Consider the following 20,228-nt stretch of genomic DNA (forward strand, 5'->3'; position numbering starts at 1 on the left):
TCACTGTCTAATTTTTAGGATATATCTACATTATTGATTCATATTAGTGTGACCACGTGCATTATCACCATAAGATTTTCAGTCACCGGAACATGATATACTAAATTTCTGCAACCGAGTGCGGGGAGACGCCAACACAAATTTCGATCACATTTGAAAACTTGAAGAAGATGAAATTATGCAACTTAATTTAGGCAAGTTGCAGAAAATTTTACTACTATAACATGTTCCGCTTGCTGGAAGTCTTATGGTAATAATGCATGTGGAGCACTAATATTAACCAATAATGTAGCCAACAAATCCTGAAAAATTAGACAGCTAAAATTTCGGAAAAGATGCATTTCATTAAAAGATTTAAGACCAAAAAGAGGTATGTATATATATAAAACACCCAATTAATAGCAGGATAGAAACAGTTGAAAATAGTACCATATATGTACTGTCTTATTTAAGACAAGTATAGAGGTTTTAGGTTTAAAACTTTCCTGTCAAGAATTATGGGCTTGCTGAGTTATTTTAACTAACTTAACATGAAAAAGGAAACATCCCTTTTCATCACCAGCCAGAATCCTTGATTCACATATCTTCCTCCCAGAATCTCTCCGTTTCTTCCATTTCCAAGAATTTTATCGTGTAAGAATCGTACATGACGGAACCTCAGTTTTTCTATCTGTGCTGAAGTTTATGAGGGCATCATCATCTGGTATGATCATGATATAACCTTCATGTTTTCTGTACATAAGGGGTTCTCAACCTGCTTTCCATGTTGATATTTGCCATTGCTTTTCTCATCTCTTAATTTGTAGCTTGTTACTTTTGTCAGCAGTTCCAGAAGTTCTTGGTAAGATATGCTGTTGTTTTCCTTAAAATTTGATGTTTTCTCACAATTCACATGTTTTTCTGTTTATAATCTTGAATCTTGATCATATGTTCTTTCTAGCCGTATTTGGAACGAGTTTTCACTCAAATATTGCTGTTTATGACTTGTTTTTGAACTTTTACTTCATGTTTCTCCAAAGGGTTATCCCCCGAATTTATTTTCTTTTGATCTTTAGGACAAAGAATCAGATATCCTTTATGTTGTAAGGATTTCAGGAAAATAGTAAAACTTGTCTTAATTTGGTTTTTATCTTTGATCTTCTTGTTTGAATGAAGGATGAGTTACAATACTCATTCCGTCTTAGAATGGAAGAAGAGATGCTGAGCATGATTTCCCATGCAAAACTGAATATGAATGAAGAATCATCCGACTCTAATTGTAGCATCTACGTCACAAATGCGTGCAAGCGTTCTAGAGTCGAGAGGTTCAAAGGAGTCGTCCCTCAACAGAACGGACATTGGGGTGCACAGATATACGCAAACCATCACCGTGTATGGCTTGGGACGTTCAAATCAGAGATCGATGCTGCGATGGCCTATGATAGCGCAGCCATCAAGCTTAGAAGTGGAGATACTCACAGAAATTTTCCATGGACTAATATCAGCATCCAAGAACCAAAGTTCCAGAGCCATTTTACCACTGATGTAGTTTTGAACATGATAAGGGACGGTTCGTATCCTGCAAAGTTTGCCGATTTTCTAAGGAGCCAACGAGGTGAAATAGAGATAGGCTTGAACCTATCATCGTTCCACGGAGATGGGCAGTTTTCTTGCAATCTACTTTTCCAGAAGGAGCTAACTCCAAGTGATGTTGGCAAACTTAACAGGCTCGTAATCCCCAAAAGATATGCCGTTAAGCATTTTCCCAACGTGCCGGATCCTAGCGATTATAGCCTGGATATTGCTGGAAGAGTAGACGAAGTTCAGCTTGAATTCTACGATAGGCAGATGAACTTGTGGAAATTCCGGTATTGCTATTGGAAGAGTAGCCAAAGTTTTGTGTTCACAAGGGGCTGGAATCGGTTCGTGAAGGAAAAGAGGTTGAGAGCGAACGACACCATAGCTTTCTATATGTACGAGAGCAGGGATGGAAGACGTTTTGGGCAATCGTTTCTAGTCATTGATGTAGCCAGCAAAGACGAGTCGAGGAACGACAACAACACGAAAATGGAATTGGGAAGAGTAACTAATAACTCTGACGAAGTTAAACAAGACAAAGTAGAGAACGGAAATCACAACTCCTTTGTGGAAATATTAACTTTACAAGCTCCGAGCAGTGACACAAAAGGTTTTAGGCTTTTCGGAGTCCAAATAGACTAAGTTTGAGGGCTAATTCCTCCTTATGCTTCCATTTCTTGTTTTCATGGATCCAAACTATGGTGAATTGAACTCATCTAACTCTTTTCCATGACTAACTCACTAGGTTAATTTAACGTTTACTTGCCAAAATAGTTTCTGAGCAAAGTGTTGTTCAATCAATCAAACAAACATATCTGCTCGAACACAGACAAGATTTCTATGCCTCAGAATGTAATGAATTCTTTTTGGTTTTTAGTTTTTAGTTTTTCCAAGCAAACGAAATGTGAAAATCATCATTATTGAAGAGTTTAGGAAATACCAGCGCTTCCCTTGTGGATACATTTGTCTGATCTGGAGCTCCATAGTTGCATTTCTGATACCTCTCCAGTGTCTTGAGCATGCTGACAAAGTAACACAAGAATTTGCAGTCAAATTATATATTACATACAGAGGAAAAAAGAGAGTATTAATATCAAGAATGTAACTAATTTTTGCTTGTTAGTCATGCTTTTGTCTTATCAAATCTTTCTTTTATCAGCAATCTATGAAATTCATCCCAAGACACACAAAAGAGAAAGTGTTTGTAATATCCCTAAGATAATTGCAGAGATATGTCAATTTTAGAACATATAAATCAAGAACCAGCAATATTGTCCACAGGTAACTAGGTAGCAACTCTTTTGATTGTATTGTCTGGAGTTTACTTCTCTTGCAGCTTTGACATATAGACAAGTAACAGTAAAAGCCCTTAATCATGAGATGGAATCAAAAACCTCACTGGATATAATTACTGCTCTGGATCAAAATAACAATTAAAAAAAAACTTTAAATAAAAAGCAAAAAAAAAAAAAAAAGAAATTTGAGTTTAAAGGGCTGATTTACAAACAAAGTCTAATTTGAGTCCAAAGATCTGGAGATCAGTGATGAAGAGAGAGGAGTAATTCAATTGTCAAAACAAACCCTAATTGCTGGGAAAGCAAATCCAAGATCCCCAAACAACCCCCCAAGAAAAAAGAAAATGAAGACTTACACATACATAGAGAAGCAAACAGGCTTAATAATCTCTATCAGCAACAGATTTATGAGCTGAGGAACATCCAAACATAATTACTTCTTTTGTGAAAAAACTTGGAATTTTCTCACAAAAGAGAGAAAGTTTGAGTTCTTCATTCTTACTTCAATTTGAAGATACTTGATTGGAACACTAAAGTGAAGATAACTAGTGAAGAACAGAGATTTTTCACCCATGCTGCTAGCCAAAGGAATAAGAGAAATTTGAAGAATAACCCAAAAGAAAAAGAAAGAAAAACAAGAAGAAGAAGAAGAAGAGAAAATGATGAACAAAAAAAAAACCCTAAAATGTTGGGATTTTGACCAAAAAACCTCAACCCCAATGATATTACTGATCCCTCGAAGAAAAGATACAGAAGCTTTGCTGAATCAAGATGACTTTGTAGCATGACAATGGAAATTAATGCTTCTTCACTACTCAAGAAAGTTAACAAAAACGAAGAAGAAAGATCAGAGATAGAGAGAGGAGAGAGAGAGAGAGAAAGAAACACTTGAATTTGCTCTAAGGCATGAAAAAAATACTAGATCGGATGTATTTCAACTGATCCTTTAGAAGTGTAAAAGAAAACAGGCCAAGGAGCTGCACGGCTGAAACACAGCACACACACAAAAACAAAGCTGCAGAAAACTCTACATGAATATAGAAATAATCTTCTTTTCATGGTTTCCTCTTGCAGATCTAACAAAACCCACAAGCACAGAGTCCTATACACCCCAAAAACAATCACTGAAACGGCAAAAAGATAATTTGCTTTACTGTGATGATCTCTTTCCCCTCATCCCCTCTCCCAAACCCATCAAAAAGATTGAATTTTTAGACCAGCCCAGATCTCAAAACAACCCACAAGAATCTTGAAACACAAACACAGAAAGAAAAAGAAGGAATCAAAAAAAAAGAAGAGAAATTAAGAACCCTAGTACCCTCCCCCCAACCCCCAATATCAAATATGCATGGATATAGCTATTACAAGGGGACATACAAGAAGGGCTTGGTGTTTGTTTGTTTTTATACCTAGAGCTACTGCAAAACTCGTACAGCTTTCCTCTATTGGAGAAGATAATCAGAGCAACCTCAGCGTCACAAAGAACAGAAAGCTCATAAGCTTTCTTCAAAAGGCCATTCCTTCGTTTTGCAAAAGTCACTTGCCTGTTGATCTTGTTCTCTATTCTCTTCAGCTCAACTCTCCCCCTTCCCATCTCTCTCTCTCTCTCTCCTCTCTCTCTCCTCACAAGAACACAAACAAATTTTTTTCTTTCTTTTGCGGTGCTTTCTAGTACCACCCTTTCTTTGTAAATACTTACAACAATATATATAGGCACATCTTATCACGTATGCATATATGTAAAGTCAGAGGAGAACAGTAGAAAATAGTAGTAGTTGTAGTAGTAGTATTATGAGCATACATACATATATATATACACACACACGAACACACACATATGATCCCAAGAGTTGATTTGCACAATTTAAACTAGTAGATTTCTTACATGACTTATTTCCTAAATCTTTTTTCTTTATGTGGGCTTGGAATTTTCTTTTTCTTTTTCTTTTAGGCCATTGTTGGGATGGTGAGGGTGTTGGTGGGGGCTGAAGAATTTTACAGCTACTCGGGTTATGATCCAACGGTGAATAAGGAGGAAGAACTTAAAGGGAGGACGGTAAAAAGCAGCCAAGATGGACGTACGAGGTGGATTATTATGGAGGGTAGGGTGGGTTGGGGGGTGGGGTAAACCTTAAAACTCATGAGTTATATCAATGCTGTGTGCCACGTGTCAATGTTTCAAGTGGTCTCAAGCTGAATAATTTTAGGGAAGGCACACTCATGCGACCAAACCTTAAAGAAGCTGAGAAATTTGTTTTGGTTAATGTTTTCTCAAATCCCAAAATTACCCCTGGTATTTCTGTCAATATCGGTTTGCCCTCTACGATATTTTTGGTGTTCTCTCTTTTTCTTTTCTTTTTTTTATAACATGGTACACCCAAAGTTCGAATACGAGACCTCTGATAGTGAAGTATTGTGTCGAACCAGCAAAATTACACTTTTAGTTCCATAAAATAAGAGTTCAACATTTTTAATTCTCTATTTTGAGGAATTTTAAAATGGTCTCAAAATCGAAAAAAACTCGGCGTATTTAATTTTATACTTTACGAAAATTTAAAAATGATCTCAAAATTAAACAAATTCAATATACTTAGTCCTCTATTTAATGAAATTTGTGGGATTAAATGTGTCGAGCTTTCTCAATTTTGAGACTATTTAAAAATTTCAAAGTAGAGAATTAAATATTTTCTAATTTTGGGATCATTTTCAAAATTTTCTAAAGTAAACAAAAAGTGTTAAACCCCGATCCTACCAGACTAAAAGTTTAATTTCACCATCCGAACATTGAGTTGTCCTCCCTAACTGTTTTATCATGCATACTTTGATGACACACATCGACATTATTCAATACGTATATTGTATGTGATCCTATTTTTAAATTATATTATTTTTTATTTAAAAACGAACACATGTATATCACGTGCCAATTGGTGTGAGATAATTAATGCGTAATACAAAAATATAATATAAGATCTACACCAATTGTGGAACCTTTAATTATCACACTTTTATTATCACATAATATCTGATTGACAAATATTTTTTAAAAAATTAAAAAATATAATTTTAAAGTGAGACGCATGTCAAGAACACACCAACGTGTGGAAACCAAAGTGGGTTTACAATTTATTCACTTTGACTTTTGGGTATGAGAAGAGAACGCGAAGCTCTTTCACGCGTACTACAACAAAAGTTCACTGATAAAATATTAACTGATATCCAATTTTAATTATTATTAAAATTAAATTAAATGGTAATAATTTTGATCTTGCTATAATATAATTATTAATGATAAAAATATTGTACATATAATGTATGCATAAATAATTAATGATATATTTATAATAACAATTTAATAATAAACAGATATAGTAATAAAAAATAATTATTATCACTTAATCGTCATTATATATGTATCATTAATTGCTTGGATAGCCACAATTTGAGCACTCATTATAATAAAAAATAAGTACGCACTTTTAAATAAGAAACCTTTTGTATACCTTAATTTAAGAACTGAATTTGACAAATCTGTAAGTTTGCACCAAATTGGAGCCTAACTAAAATTGCAAAATGGTTTGGAAGATATATAGGGGAAAAAATGCAATTCTGGCCATATAATTATATGGGTGACACTTTTGGTGGTCTTCGATTTTGAATATGTAATTAAAGACTATAATTAAAAAATAATAATATATTTAATTAGTCCAAACATCGCGAAAAAGGTTATATTCGTCGAAAATTAGTGTATGCTTAGCATGAATCCCTTTAATTTAGGGATTTAATTTTTTCAAATAGTTTTGCTAATGTGATATATATTTTTTGTCCTGATGACATTTGGACTAAATGCGCTAATCTTTTTTTCAGTTATAGTCCTCAATTGCAAATTCAGAATGGGAGAGAACTCAAAGTGCATCTCTATAGTTATGGGATTTTTCCATTACATTCTTTGCGCAAACAGTTTTAGAGGAAAATGCTTCATCAACAAAATTGGCCCGAAAAAAAAAAAAAAATTTCCTCGCGTCAAGTATGTGTTAATTTTTTATGATATGTGGATTGAATGTACTGTTTGTTTTAATATAATCCACAATTGCGAATTCAAAATCAGAGAGGACCAAAACATACAATCTTTCCTATTATTATAGGACTAAAATTACATTTTTTCCGAACTATTAACATTTTACTAATTTATTTCATCACTAAGTATATAGTTAAATAATAGAAGCCATATCTATTAATTAGTGAAATACCTATACTAACAAAATAATATATAAATATTGCGATGACAATTATATATATTCATTGTCGACGTTACATTATCACATGTCTCACTAATAATTATATATAGTGATTACTTTAACACAAATATTGTATCATTAATATTATTGCTAATGACAACTTCTAAACAAATGTTATCACTACTAAAATTAGGGTAAAATACAATTTGTCCCGCTACGGGCCCCTAAACTATATTTGATATAACATTTATCTCTTTAAATTAATAGATATAATACTTATCTTCTTGATTGGATAAAAATGCCCCTCATGTCTTGAACAATTATATTATTCTCAATATATTTGAGAATCATCATCAAATTATTTTTTAATTAATTTTTTTTATTAATACGTGAAGAGTTTAAATTAAAAGTAGACTATAAATTAATATATACAGTAGATAGACAACAAATATAATATAACCAACAAACCCATATATGCTTTTTAAAATAAATTTTGAAATATATATGCTTAATTAACCAAAAGTTAAATATTTTTAGAAAAAATAAATAAATATATTTTATCATATTTTCTAAAGAAAATATATTCAAAAAATCGATATGTAATTACTCATTCTTATCCAAAAATATAACTACATTTTTTTTTCATGAAATATTTTTGTGTATTTATTGTACTCATTCATTACTTAACTTTGAATCTTTAAACATAATAAAATTTGATCTATTTAACTCACTCAATATATTTTACTTTATTATAATTAAAAGATATTTTATCCGAATACGAAAATTTTAATTAAACTTAAAATAAAAATTTGTTAAAAAAATTCTTTGAACTAAATATATATATAATATAAGAACAATATTGTCCAAAAATTAATTATAGGGATAAGTATTATATCAGGAATAATTCAGAAAATCAAAATGTATTTTACCCTTACAATTATGAAAATCATTAATACACAAACTGTACACATATCTGAAGATCGATGTACGTTTCATATATGAAAAGTACTTTCTTACTTGAAAAAGTTAGGATCTACGAATCAGAAAACGGTATATAATTAACCATAATAATAAATCGAAAATGTTGTCCTCTATACGGTATTTGGTCCACAATAAGGGTACAAGAGCGAGCGGTCCATATATATATTTTGACATTGATGTTTAATTGGAGTTGTCGTCTTCATACTAAAATTGTGAAAAATGAGGAAAACGAACTTGCTTAAGAAAATATCTAAGTAAAGCATTATTTGGTGGTAGGTGAGGCATAAACTATGCTTCGGACAAGCTTGTTAATGAAGCATTGCTAGGAAAAACAGTACAAAGTTAATATATATGTAGAAAGTACATTTTCAACGAGAAGTTTTTACGTGTAATAAGTACAGATGTTGAAAGAACGATCGGTCGATGATTTTGACCGATTAAATTGTTAATTCCTTATCGAATTTATGAATGGACTATACGAGATAAATATGTAATTATGTCGAAAAATAAGTCACCCTCTTATACTCTTTTTAACTTTATTTATCAATAGTTTTTTTACTTTGTGCAAGATTAGTAAATGTTTTGTGTGGGAATTTTTGGAAATGCAAATGGAAATAATACATAATCAAATTTGATCAAGACAAAAAGTATGTGATTAACAAGCAACGAAGCAATGATCAGTAACAATTTAGCAAATACTAGTCGTTGTGACACATTGTTTCTATGTGCATATAATAAATTTTTTTACGCTTTAAAATATATTATAAATAAGAGTGAAATATATACATCAGTACATTAAATTAATAAAAAAAAAGAAAAAATAATAATAATAATTTATCAATTAACGTAAATTTTGAGAAGTTGAATAAGTTAATTATTTTATCATGAAGGCATTTTTTACTTCATAAAAATTGGTGCGACAGTATCATTCACTGCAGTTTGTGAGTGTGGAGGGACTTTTTTTTTTTTTATATTTGTATAGATTACTGTATTTAATTTTCCTCTTTCATTTTTCCTTATTCAAAGAAAATTTATCTAAGGTAATTTGTCGCTTTTACTTTTTTCTGAAAAAAGGGATAAATTATAGCTATCTTTTATGAAATAAGAAATAACTATAAATACCTCATTGTTGTTTCGAAATTACAAATACCCCCATCAAGTTAAAAATAATTATGTAATTTCTATACGGTGAAGTAAATTTTACTATTTTATCCTCACTGATTTTTCTTTTTTTTTTTTAAAGAAAAAGGTTTGAAAAAATATATAAAAAAAATTGAAAGTGAGTAAAGTAAATAGTCGATAGGACATATTAGCCCATAAAAATATTTTAGATAATTTTAAAATATATTAACTATAATTCATAATTCAAAAGGGCATTTTGGTCAATTCACCACAAAAGTTCGATGAAAATTTAAGAGAAATTAACAAAATGAATTCATTATTAGATGCACGTTACAATGAGGGGGTCTTTTATAATTTTCTGAACATGAGAAGGTATTTATCAAAACTTTAAGTGAAGTGATTATAATTTACCCAAAAAAAAGATATAACCTAAATATATTTTGTTTAGACAAGGGAAATAACCCAAGAAATGAGTAATTATCGATCTCTTATCATGCAATTAGGGGAAATAGTATTTTTTTTTCTCCAATATCTCTTGTAGGGTCAGTATACTTTTTCGTCTTATTAGTTACGAAATTCTCATTAATGTTACAATAAATTATGAAAAATTTCACATTTAATCCTTTGATAAGATTTTATTAGTATTTTGATGAAAAAATGTTACATGATAAGCAAGAGGCTGTCATTTAGAAGACCGAAGGGTTAATAGTCATGTGCTTAATTAGTACTTGAGTTTTTCTATCAAAATACTAATGAAATCTAAAAAAATTAAAAGTAGAATTTTTGTAACTTAAGGGACTATCATAAGAATCAATTAATTAACTAATGGGATGTAAAGTTTACTAACCTTAAAATGCAGAATGAAAATAGGCAAAATTACAAAATTAGTTTTGTATGTATTAGGAGGTGATAAAACTGGTCCCGTAATTATAGGATTGGCAATGTAGTCCTTTATGTTTTAAATTTATAGTAATTATGGTCTTTTCGATTAAATGTGATTGAAAATTAACTAATTAAATTGATATTTAAGGTTTCAGGCTTTCGGCTTACAAATGGACGTCACTTACATGTAGGATGTTAATGTGGCAAAAGACAGTTAACCACCATTCACCACCACCTCACGTCGGTCTTTGGAATTTATTTTTTTCTAGCAAGTCTCTGGCTACGCGCACCAGCATTGAACTCGTCGTCCGATGTTGATTCTGGCCCTATAGAATATGTTCTAATTGAAGTTCAAACCCGGCCCCAATTGCGGATTATAATTTTGCCCTTAAATTTAAATCTATTTTCTCTTTCTTCTCGATTCACCATCGACCAACTGACCTACTGTTCGAGACCATCACCAATCGACTCCCATCCTCTAGCAATTCGATTCCACCCAGGCCCATCCATTTTCATCCACTACCCAACCAATTCTCTTCGTCTTCATTTCAGCCACCTTTTTGCCTCTCTGTCACTTTTTCTCCGCCGTATCTCTACCGCCAGCAATCATCTTGCTGGCGGACCACCAGCCCTATGTTCACCTACCCATGGCACACACATCCCTCCAATCAGTTTCATCAACGGCACCGTCCACATCATGGCCTCCCCGTTAGTTGATTTCTTTGTTTCTTCTTTGTTTGCCATATCAGCATCCATGTGGGATGCGAACTGTGTAAGTGGGTCTATTTGTAACCAAAACCCTAAGTCCTAATTTAATTTGTTAATTTTCAATCACTTTTAATTGGAAGAACCAAAAATACTATAAATTTAAACCACAAAAACCTAAAATAGCCAACCCCATAATTACAAGACCAATCTTTGCCACTCCCCCAACGTACATAACTGAATTTGCAATTTTGCCTGAAAAATACAATTTCCACCATGCAACAACAAATAATTAATGTGGCAGCTAGACTATTTTAATGTGGAAGGAGGCATGTCTTAATAAATTAAGATACACTTAAAATGCAATTAGATACAATTGTGTAGAACTATATAGGAGCAAATAAGTATTATGTTTTTCTAGATTGGTAGAGTGGTTATTATATATATATATATATATTCGAACAAGTTGTTAAACGATGGGGACGATAACTAAATCAAGAATTAGCGACTGTATGGAAATTTATTACTTTATTTTTAGTGAAACGATCAGTACAGTAATTCTAATATCGTAATATCAACAAATCATTCATTTGATACACCAAATTAATTAGGATGTTGCAACTTGTTCTATACCATCAAGCATTTAAGCTTAATTTATTTAACTTGGGAGAAAACTTATTATTTAGATTTTAGAATATATGTCATCATGGGTAGGTTTAATATTTTATTTTGTTTATAAAAGCCTAATTTCTCTAATTATGTTAATTTGATGCCGCATAATCAACAGGGAAATTAAAGAAAAGGGTAAATTATATTTTGTCATTCGAACAATGGTCATTTTTATACTTTGTCACCGAATCTTTTTTTTTTTTTTGTCGATTTATCATTTCAACTTTATTAAATTTGCACTTTACTATATATGACAGTTTTTGTTGATTTTTCTGCTGGAAAAATATCACCTGTTGTGCATATGTAAAAAATATCACACCAAATAACCTTTAAATATCACATTTGCACTGCATGTGATATTTTTTGATAAAAATTTTGGTTGAAAAACAGTTATAAATGGCAAGTACAAAATTTTGTAAAGTTAAGATGATAAGTTGACAAAAAAAAAAATAGATACCAAAGTGTAAAAGTGATCATAGTTCGGATGGTGAAATGTAATTAACCCTAAAGAAAATATTTTTTTAATAAAAAAGTAAATAAGAATAGATATACATATTCTCATAAAATTAGCCAATGTAAAAATTGCATATTCAGTTGATTATTTTTTACCATTTTGTATGATGGGCAAATATTTTTTGGCCTTGTCTAAAAGTAAATGTGCATATCTTTTAGAAATTATATTTTTAGTCTCATTTATTATGAAATATTTTTAATTTTAATCCTAACTTATGACACTAAAAATACAATTTTTTCCCCATCTTTCACATGCTAGGAATATAGCTAGGTGCACTGAAGAATAAATTGGAAAAACTACAAGTTATTTCATGCTTCAGAATGGTACATATATATCTAACTAACTTTTTTTTTAATAAAAAAGATGTAATTTTAGTCCTGTAACTTATATATAGAGGGGATAATTTTGGTCCTATACGAATTAAATTTTCTCAATTTAGTCCTGCAACTATTAAAATTTTGGTAGTTTTAATCTTTTTTCGACCAATTTGATCGAAAAATTTGCATGTGACTTGCACATAATCACATTGAACTATAAGTTTAGTCCTGTAACTTAATTAGGAGGAAGTTGATATTTTTAATCTTGTAACTTAGTAAGGTTGACATTTTTAGTCTTGCACTGATCGATTGATTTATAGGACTAAAATTGCAACTTAGATATTCTGACCAAATTAATTAGCCAAGAAATGGACTAAATTTGCCAAAATTTTAGAGTTATAAGATTAAATTGTAAAATTTCAATTCATACAGAACATAAACTATCAGCCCTTTAAATTACAGAACTATATTATCATGTACCTCATTGAAATTTTAACTTCAACTTTAAACTGATGCACATAAATAAAATTATCACTAAAAATAATTAATAATACATTAACAATCAGGTCGCAAAAAATAATATATATATATATATGTCATTATATTTTATATTATATATGACAAATTATTGTTTGATATTTTATCATTAATTAATATAGTCTTTTGTTGCAGTGATAGATCACGATCTAGAAACTATTTTTCCGACCACATATGCTAATTATTCATTGCTTTTCATTTTCTTTTCGGTTGTACCAAAGTTATTATTCGATTTGTGGTCCAATATTTCTCTTATAGCACTAAAAAAAGATCCTCATTAAAAGAAAAGTAGCAGAAAAAATAAGCAACTTATCACAAAGTAATATTTCCTAGCAAGTTAACATGTCTTCATACATATGTAATTGTTTATTGGGGGGGTTTGTGGTGTTTCTCTTTTTGGTTAATAACTTCACATGGTAAGGCTGACAAAAGAAGCAAAAACATCACTTTCATTTATTTATACACATACATGATTGTTTAACATATAGTTACTCTTGAGGTAAATACAAATATTCTATATTTTCGTGAGTTACATATTAATTTTACTAATTACATAGTTACAGTAATTTTTATTTGTTGAGATGTTCTGTCGTTCGATTTATGAGGTTGACGTCTCATTACTAAAAGATTGCGGGTTCGAGTCTCGTAAATGTGGGAATATGTCTATTCTTATTAGTAGTTTATCAAACGTTTTCTTTTATTTGAATTCTCAAAGTATTGAATCAGTATTTGAATATGAAAGTATTGGTAAAAAAAAAAAGAAAGAGTGAAATTCATTTTTTAAAAAAAAAATAATGTGAGGTCTTCCTAAATAATCACATATGTTTTATTGTGGACAGTGAATGAAAACAAAGATAGAATTTTGTATGAATTAATCAGATATGTTTGGTGCTATGATCATAATATTTTGACCAGGTGATGACTCATATATACTACAAAGAAATAAGAAAATATTAGAGACAAAATATTAAGAGATGATACTAAAGTATCTGATTAAATGTATTTTTTTCTCGGAACTTATATATGTTATTTGGTATTTTTGTCTTTTCATTTTTTTGGAATAGTATTTTATCCTATATTTTTTAATTTCAGCCTTTTTGTTCGTCAAAGTTCACCTCCACCAATGAGAAAGGTGAATTCCGGCAGAAAAAGGACTGGAATTATAAATATTAAAAAAATACAGGACTAAATACTACTATAGAAAGTCAAAAGACAAAAATATTAGCATAAATGGACAAATAGGAAGAAAAGTCCCAATTTTTAAAATGTCATGTGACGGCACATGTGTTTTTTAGGCAAAAATGGTGAACTCTGGCGAGAAAATAAGTAAAATCACAGAAAGTAAAAATTAAAGATGTATGACCAAAATACTATCCTAAAAGTTTAAAGGACGAAAACGTTAAATAACTTAAGTTATTGAACCAAAAATGCATTTAAGCCTTAAAATATCTCAATAGTTATTTTCATAATTCTAATCATCACAATATTTAAGTAAATATTGTCACTATAATAATTAGTGACAAAATAAAATACTAAAATTGTCGCTAGAAATGATTTATGACATATGTATGTGATAATGGAGTGGCAACAAGTATAATTGTCACTAAATTATTATAATTATAGATGTGATATTAATTATTTATAATGACAATTTAATACATCGATTCTCGCAACTCACAATTATGGATACTGATAGTTGCTACACTTGGCTTCTGAATATACAATTTTTTGAAGATTTTTTTGAAAAAAAAATATTTTATTAGATTTAATATTTTAATATAATAAGAAAAAAGAAAAGATAATGTGTAAGATAGTTACTTTCTTTTCAACAACATATATGTATCTTTTTAGTATTCTGTGATAGAAGAACACTTTTTTTTTTAAATTTATATTTCTATAATTATTTCTTGAGATTCTCCATGAGCTTGATTTTTTACTTGAGTATATCAAACTTTAATTAATGTATTAAGGAGAAATAGCATTTTTTAGTTTTATAAATTAGGCTAATATCACTTTTGATCCTATTTATTACGGGATTAACACTTTTAGTTTCATAACTTATAAAACTTACCACTTTTGGTCCTCATGCACTTTTCCTATCTACAATTTAACGAAAAAGGTCACGTGCCTAGCACATTGCTGTTAAGTATTTTTTGTTGGAGGAATAATTGACCTTTTTTCCGATAGTAGCACATTGTTGTTAAGTATTTTTGTTGGAGGAATAATTGGCCTTTTTTCTGATAGTAGCACATTGTTGTTGAAGGTTCATTTAACCTACTTGATTCACTTGTCTAAGATATGATTCTTTGTGTTGCTTCTGCTAGGCTTCAACTTATAAAAAATATGGAAAGTATATGATTCAATTTTTCGGAGAGAATAGAGAAATCGTTATGTTTTTTGCTCTAATTTTCTTTAAAATTTATTTTTTTTCCTCAAATGTAGTTATATTTTTCCTCAGAAATGGTCCCAAACTGGAAAACAAACCAATATTTTCTCCAACAAAAAATACTTAATGATCACATGATAGGCACACGTTTTATACTTTAATTATAGATTAAAAAGTAGATGAGGACCAAAAGTGACAATTTTTGTAAGTTACGGGACTTTATAAAAGTGCTAATTCTATAACGAGTGGGACCAAAAGTAAAATACAAAACGGACCTAATTTATGAACCAAAAATATTATTCTTTCTCATGTATTAAAGTGTGTCCCATATATTATTGTCACTTAAATATAGAGAATTATAAGCAGAATTGGTATTTTCACATATATTCTTCCTGTCAACTTTTTATAAGCATTTAATCTAATTTTTTTTCCCAAACACGTAACTCTTACATATGATTAACTTTGGGGCTAGTTCTTAAATTATTTTTAAATAATATGTGCAAACACACGTATATTTCTCAAACAAATGCAAATGTGTCTAAATCACACATACGAAATACAATTTATTATTTTTTAAAAAAATAAGAATATACATAAAAGATATGTTGTTTTTGTATTTCACACGCAAAAGCGTAAAAATTTTATGATCTTGTGTAATACATTTATTACATGAAAAAGACGGACAATGAGATTGTTCTCCTAGTCCATGACGTAATTCACATAGAAGGTTTTTTCGTGTGCTTATAAGTATTTTACAATTTACACAAATTTCTAACGTACTGTAAATTTTTTAATTCAAAATAATTGATAGAATTTTATAAATAAAATGTTTGGAATTTCACAAACCCATCCAAAAGGGCGTAAAGAGCTATCAACTTATTTGTGAAACTTCGGCAATTTCCTTTACTTCTAACTATATAAATTATAAGAACTGGGCTTACTAATATCTTACAAACCTCTGACCTTATTTTTTCAAATATATCAAACATTTTATATTTGGGATACTTACGTCGCCCTCTATAAGATTTAGTCTAGTTACATGTGAAATTTTTTGTAATTTGAAAAATTACATCTATTATTTCTGGCGTTTATTTTTGGTCAATAAATAGATCCATATTAGTCAAAATCATGAAATTTACCGATATAGCAAAAACAAAAATGAATAAAAATTCATATTCACGAAATTTATTTATATCATTAGTTCATTGTAGGTCAAACATGTCTTTCCTGACCAAACTATCCTCATACATATTTATACGTTAATTCATGTGCGGAGGTACATTTTCACTCTTATAACAGTAGTTTTGTCAGGAAAAATTTGTTTGATCAACAATAATCCAGGGTAAATATAAATTTTTATTTAATTTTTTTTCCTAATATCAGTAAATTTCGTGAATTTTAACTAATAGATGGATCTATTTGTTGGACGTAAATAAATATTATATAAGGATACTAGATGTAATTTCTCAAACCACAGGAGATTACGTGTAATCATACCAAAACCTCAAGAGAAGGCAACATAAATATCCCTTCATATTTATAGCATCGACCTCGTGATTAAAATAAACACAACTATATATATATATATAATAAAAAAAACACATATATTAAAAACTTTTAAAAGATAAATTTAAGCCTACACCATTTATAGTTTAACTATGAAGACTCACATACATAAGATGTGTACAAGAAAGTAGGGAGACAAATGTGAAGTAAAGCACAAGAGTGAGTTTAACTTTAGTTGCAATAGGGTAGATGGAGAAGATATACATACATACATATATTCCTCTCATGAAATAGAGTGGGGACAGAAATGAATGGCACATGGTGTTCACCATATACAGCTAAAACCTCAAGACTGTACTCTGGGCCAATCCATTGCTGCATGCAGACTGCAGCATGCATCTGCATATATGTGCAGTAGGATTCATATTTTGGGTCAGCCACCAAATTTGGAAGCACACCGCCAAAAAGAAGTGTTATCAGAGTTACTAAAATGGTATCTGTAGCAACTTTGGATCACTTGTTCCTCTCCCTTCCTCCAAAGTTACTTCTTACAGTTTCCTTCTTCATCCTCAACTTGTTCTTCCTCAATTTCAAGAATCATTAACTCTCACTGGAAAATTTATCTTGCAAGTTTGATGATTGATTGTTGTAAAAATCGAACTCACTATAAAAAAGAAAAAAAAAAAAGAAGGGATTATTCTTAAGATATTATTAAAGGAAAAATACAATTTTGGTACTGTAATTTTGGAATTTGCACTTTTGGGCTTCTTCGATTTTGTATTCGCATTTGAGGACTATAATTAAAAAACAACAAGACATTTAGTCCAAATATCATTGAAAAATGCTAAAAAGGCCGGAAAATTATAAATTCTCAAATTAAAAAGGTCTCGTACGTACCAAGCATGAGCTAGTTTCTAGGAACTTAGCATTTTCAAGCGACTTTCAGACTAAATGTGCTAATTTCTTTTAATTATAGTCCTCAAATGCGCTAAACTGCCACTCCCCATATATTAATTATATGACCAAAATTAATTTTTTCGCCCCATATTACAAACTATGGTAGTTTAAAATTATGATAAATGACTACTGTTGACCATACAACCAAACAATTTAATATTCAATATTTACTATGATTTAAGCTATTTTAATCAGAGTATTTTGTGTCTAAAGGACATATTTATCATGATTTTTTAACTATAGTACTCAAAGAAAACACAATGGTTAACAGTTGTTAATTAGAAGGCGTTGGTAATTGCTATTCAACCATGAAATTTTATTTTCACTATTGTAATTAATTACGAAAAGATATCATACTTCTTACTGTGACTGCCACACAAGCAAGTTGGTAGTTTCTTAACAAGATTCCTCCGACGACCAAGTTAATTAATCCTTAGTGATCCAAGGTTGAAATTGGGGTTTGTTGTGTGTAGGTCGTTCGACTTCGCTTTAGAGGTCATCAAATTGACTCTCAAATGTCGGTGTCCACAAAACTCGATAAGAACAATATTAGGTAGGTTGGATTATAGTTCTCCAATATTTAAGCTAATAAACTAATTTAATACATATAAAGATAACTCGAGTAGTAATAGATATTGTAAGTATATATAATTGACGTTTAGGAGCTAAGTTTTTGTAATTTTGATCGAGTTGTACGACTCAATGTAATTCAGTAATCGAAAAATAATCCGGCGGCTATTAAAATTTATGATTTTAGTAGGTTAGATTCGATTGAGTCGAATCTAAGTGGAAAAATGCGCAGATATTGATTACTTTCATTGTATGTTAATTAATTTCCATTGAATGCTTTCTTTAATTTAAATTATTGATATATTTAATCAACCTTCAGTATCTAAATGATTAAATATAGTTGATTAAATATAGGGATAATTACACTCTCCACTTCTTAGATTTGGTATATTATACATAGAGTTCTTGTGATTTGAAAAATTACATCTAGCACCCATGAAATTTGTTTCCCTCTAACAAATAAATCCCTTTATGTGTCAATATTTACCGAATTTGTTGATATTAACATAAAAATTAGAAAAAAAATCTATATTAACCCCTAATTAATTTACTATTGACTTATTGCAGGTCAAATAGATCGTTATGATCAAATTGCCCTCATATGTGTTCACGCGTTAATACATGTGAGGAGGTATACCTTCACCGTTATAAGGATATGTAGTTTAGTAAAAAAATTATTTAATCTGCAACAAGTTAGTAATCAGTCAATTGACGATAACTATTAATTTTCATTAAATTGTTTAGTTAGTAATAGCAAATTCAGTGAATTTTAACTAAAGTGGGGCTTATTTGTTAGACAGAAGCAAATATCAAGGATGCTAGATGTAATTTTCTAAACTACAAAGAGTTTATGTATAATTATATCAAACCTCAAGAGAGAGGTAATTATCCCTTAAATATATTTATGATGTAATGTATTTTACTATTTTACCCTTACTATATTTCGTCCTCCTCTATCATTTTATTTATCTCAATAATTACTTTATGGCCCTAGCACTAAGATGAAGTATGTCCACTATGGTCATGACTGTTGGTGAATTCTGAAACGTCAACTATTTTGCTGTTTCTTGCTATTACTGGGGCATTTTAGAAGAGACAATAACTATTTATTTCTTTAATAATTTAATTTGACAATGGTTTAATAATATATATATAGAAAGAGAGCTTCAAAATGTTTAGAAAAGTCCTTAAACTCGCATATATGATTCAGAAGAAAGAACATGTGAAAACAATCTCCGATTATAATTATATTATGCTTAAGTAAGTAAGATTACAACAAACATGAATAAGAAATAATATATGTAGCCAAAAATTGTACTTGGGACATAGAGGGCGAGTGTATATACATATGGCCAAACTGTAATGTTACATATTGACCATTAATGTTACATAATTGATCGTGTGGTCGTTGTGAGTCCGTACATATCTATATTCATATTAGTTCAGCATCATATTGGTACAATTCGAATAAAAGTGGCGTGGATTTTAATCTAATTTAAATATTAACTAACAACTTAAGGATATTTATACATCAGTATGCTTTTGATAATTCATTGGTCTAATTTTCCTTTTTAATTTGCCAGCATCATATAATTAATAAAAAGTATTTATATTTCAAATTGAGATTTGTTTTTAATTTTATGCATCGATATTCAACTCGATTTAAAATATACACAAGACGTGTATAAATAAAAATTACATCATGCATTTTATTAAAATATATTTTCATATACTTGTTGTGTATATATATATATATATATATTAAATGGAATAAAATATCCATTAATAAATTTAAAAATATTGTATAAGGTGGAAAATTGCATTTTTGGTTACATGTGTCAGGATTTTTTCGATTTAGTCTTATTTGTTACAATTTTATCTTATTGTATCTCATAAGTTGAAAATCTTCTTAATTTTAGTCCTCACATGCAATTTTTGTATATTTAACTGAATTATTAGTATTTTCGTACATGTTTTATTAATTACTGAATG

At 29.8% G+C, this 20,228-nt stretch overlaps 2 protein-coding genes across 2 annotated transcripts in view; one reads left to right on the forward strand and one right to left on the reverse strand.

The window, feature by feature from the left end:
• Positions 1-4,632, reverse strand: part of LOC105168438 (agamous-like MADS-box protein AGL9 homolog) — a gene marked incomplete in the record, with an annotated part of 8,756 nt that extends 4,124 nt beyond the window's left edge. The window contains 2 exon segments of the mRNA XM_011088523.2: positions 2,498-2,579; positions 4,262-4,632. Coding sequence (XP_011086825.1) covers positions 2,498-2,579; positions 4,262-4,446 — 267 coding nt within the window.
• Positions 7-2,439, forward strand: LOC105168437 (AP2/ERF and B3 domain-containing transcription factor At1g50680-like). Its single transcript, XM_011088522.2, has one exon. It carries the CDS (start codon positions 1,150-1,152, stop codon positions 2,197-2,199), a length of 1,050 nt encoding a protein of 349 aa, XP_011086824.1. The 5' UTR covers positions 7-1,149; the 3' UTR covers positions 2,200-2,439.

This window comes from Sesamum indicum, linkage group LG8 (assembly GCF_000512975.1).
Source record: "Sesamum indicum cultivar Zhongzhi No. 13 linkage group LG8, S_indicum_v1.0, whole genome shotgun sequence".
NCBI classification, from domain to species: domain Eukaryota; kingdom Viridiplantae; phylum Streptophyta; class Magnoliopsida; order Lamiales; family Pedaliaceae; genus Sesamum; species Sesamum indicum.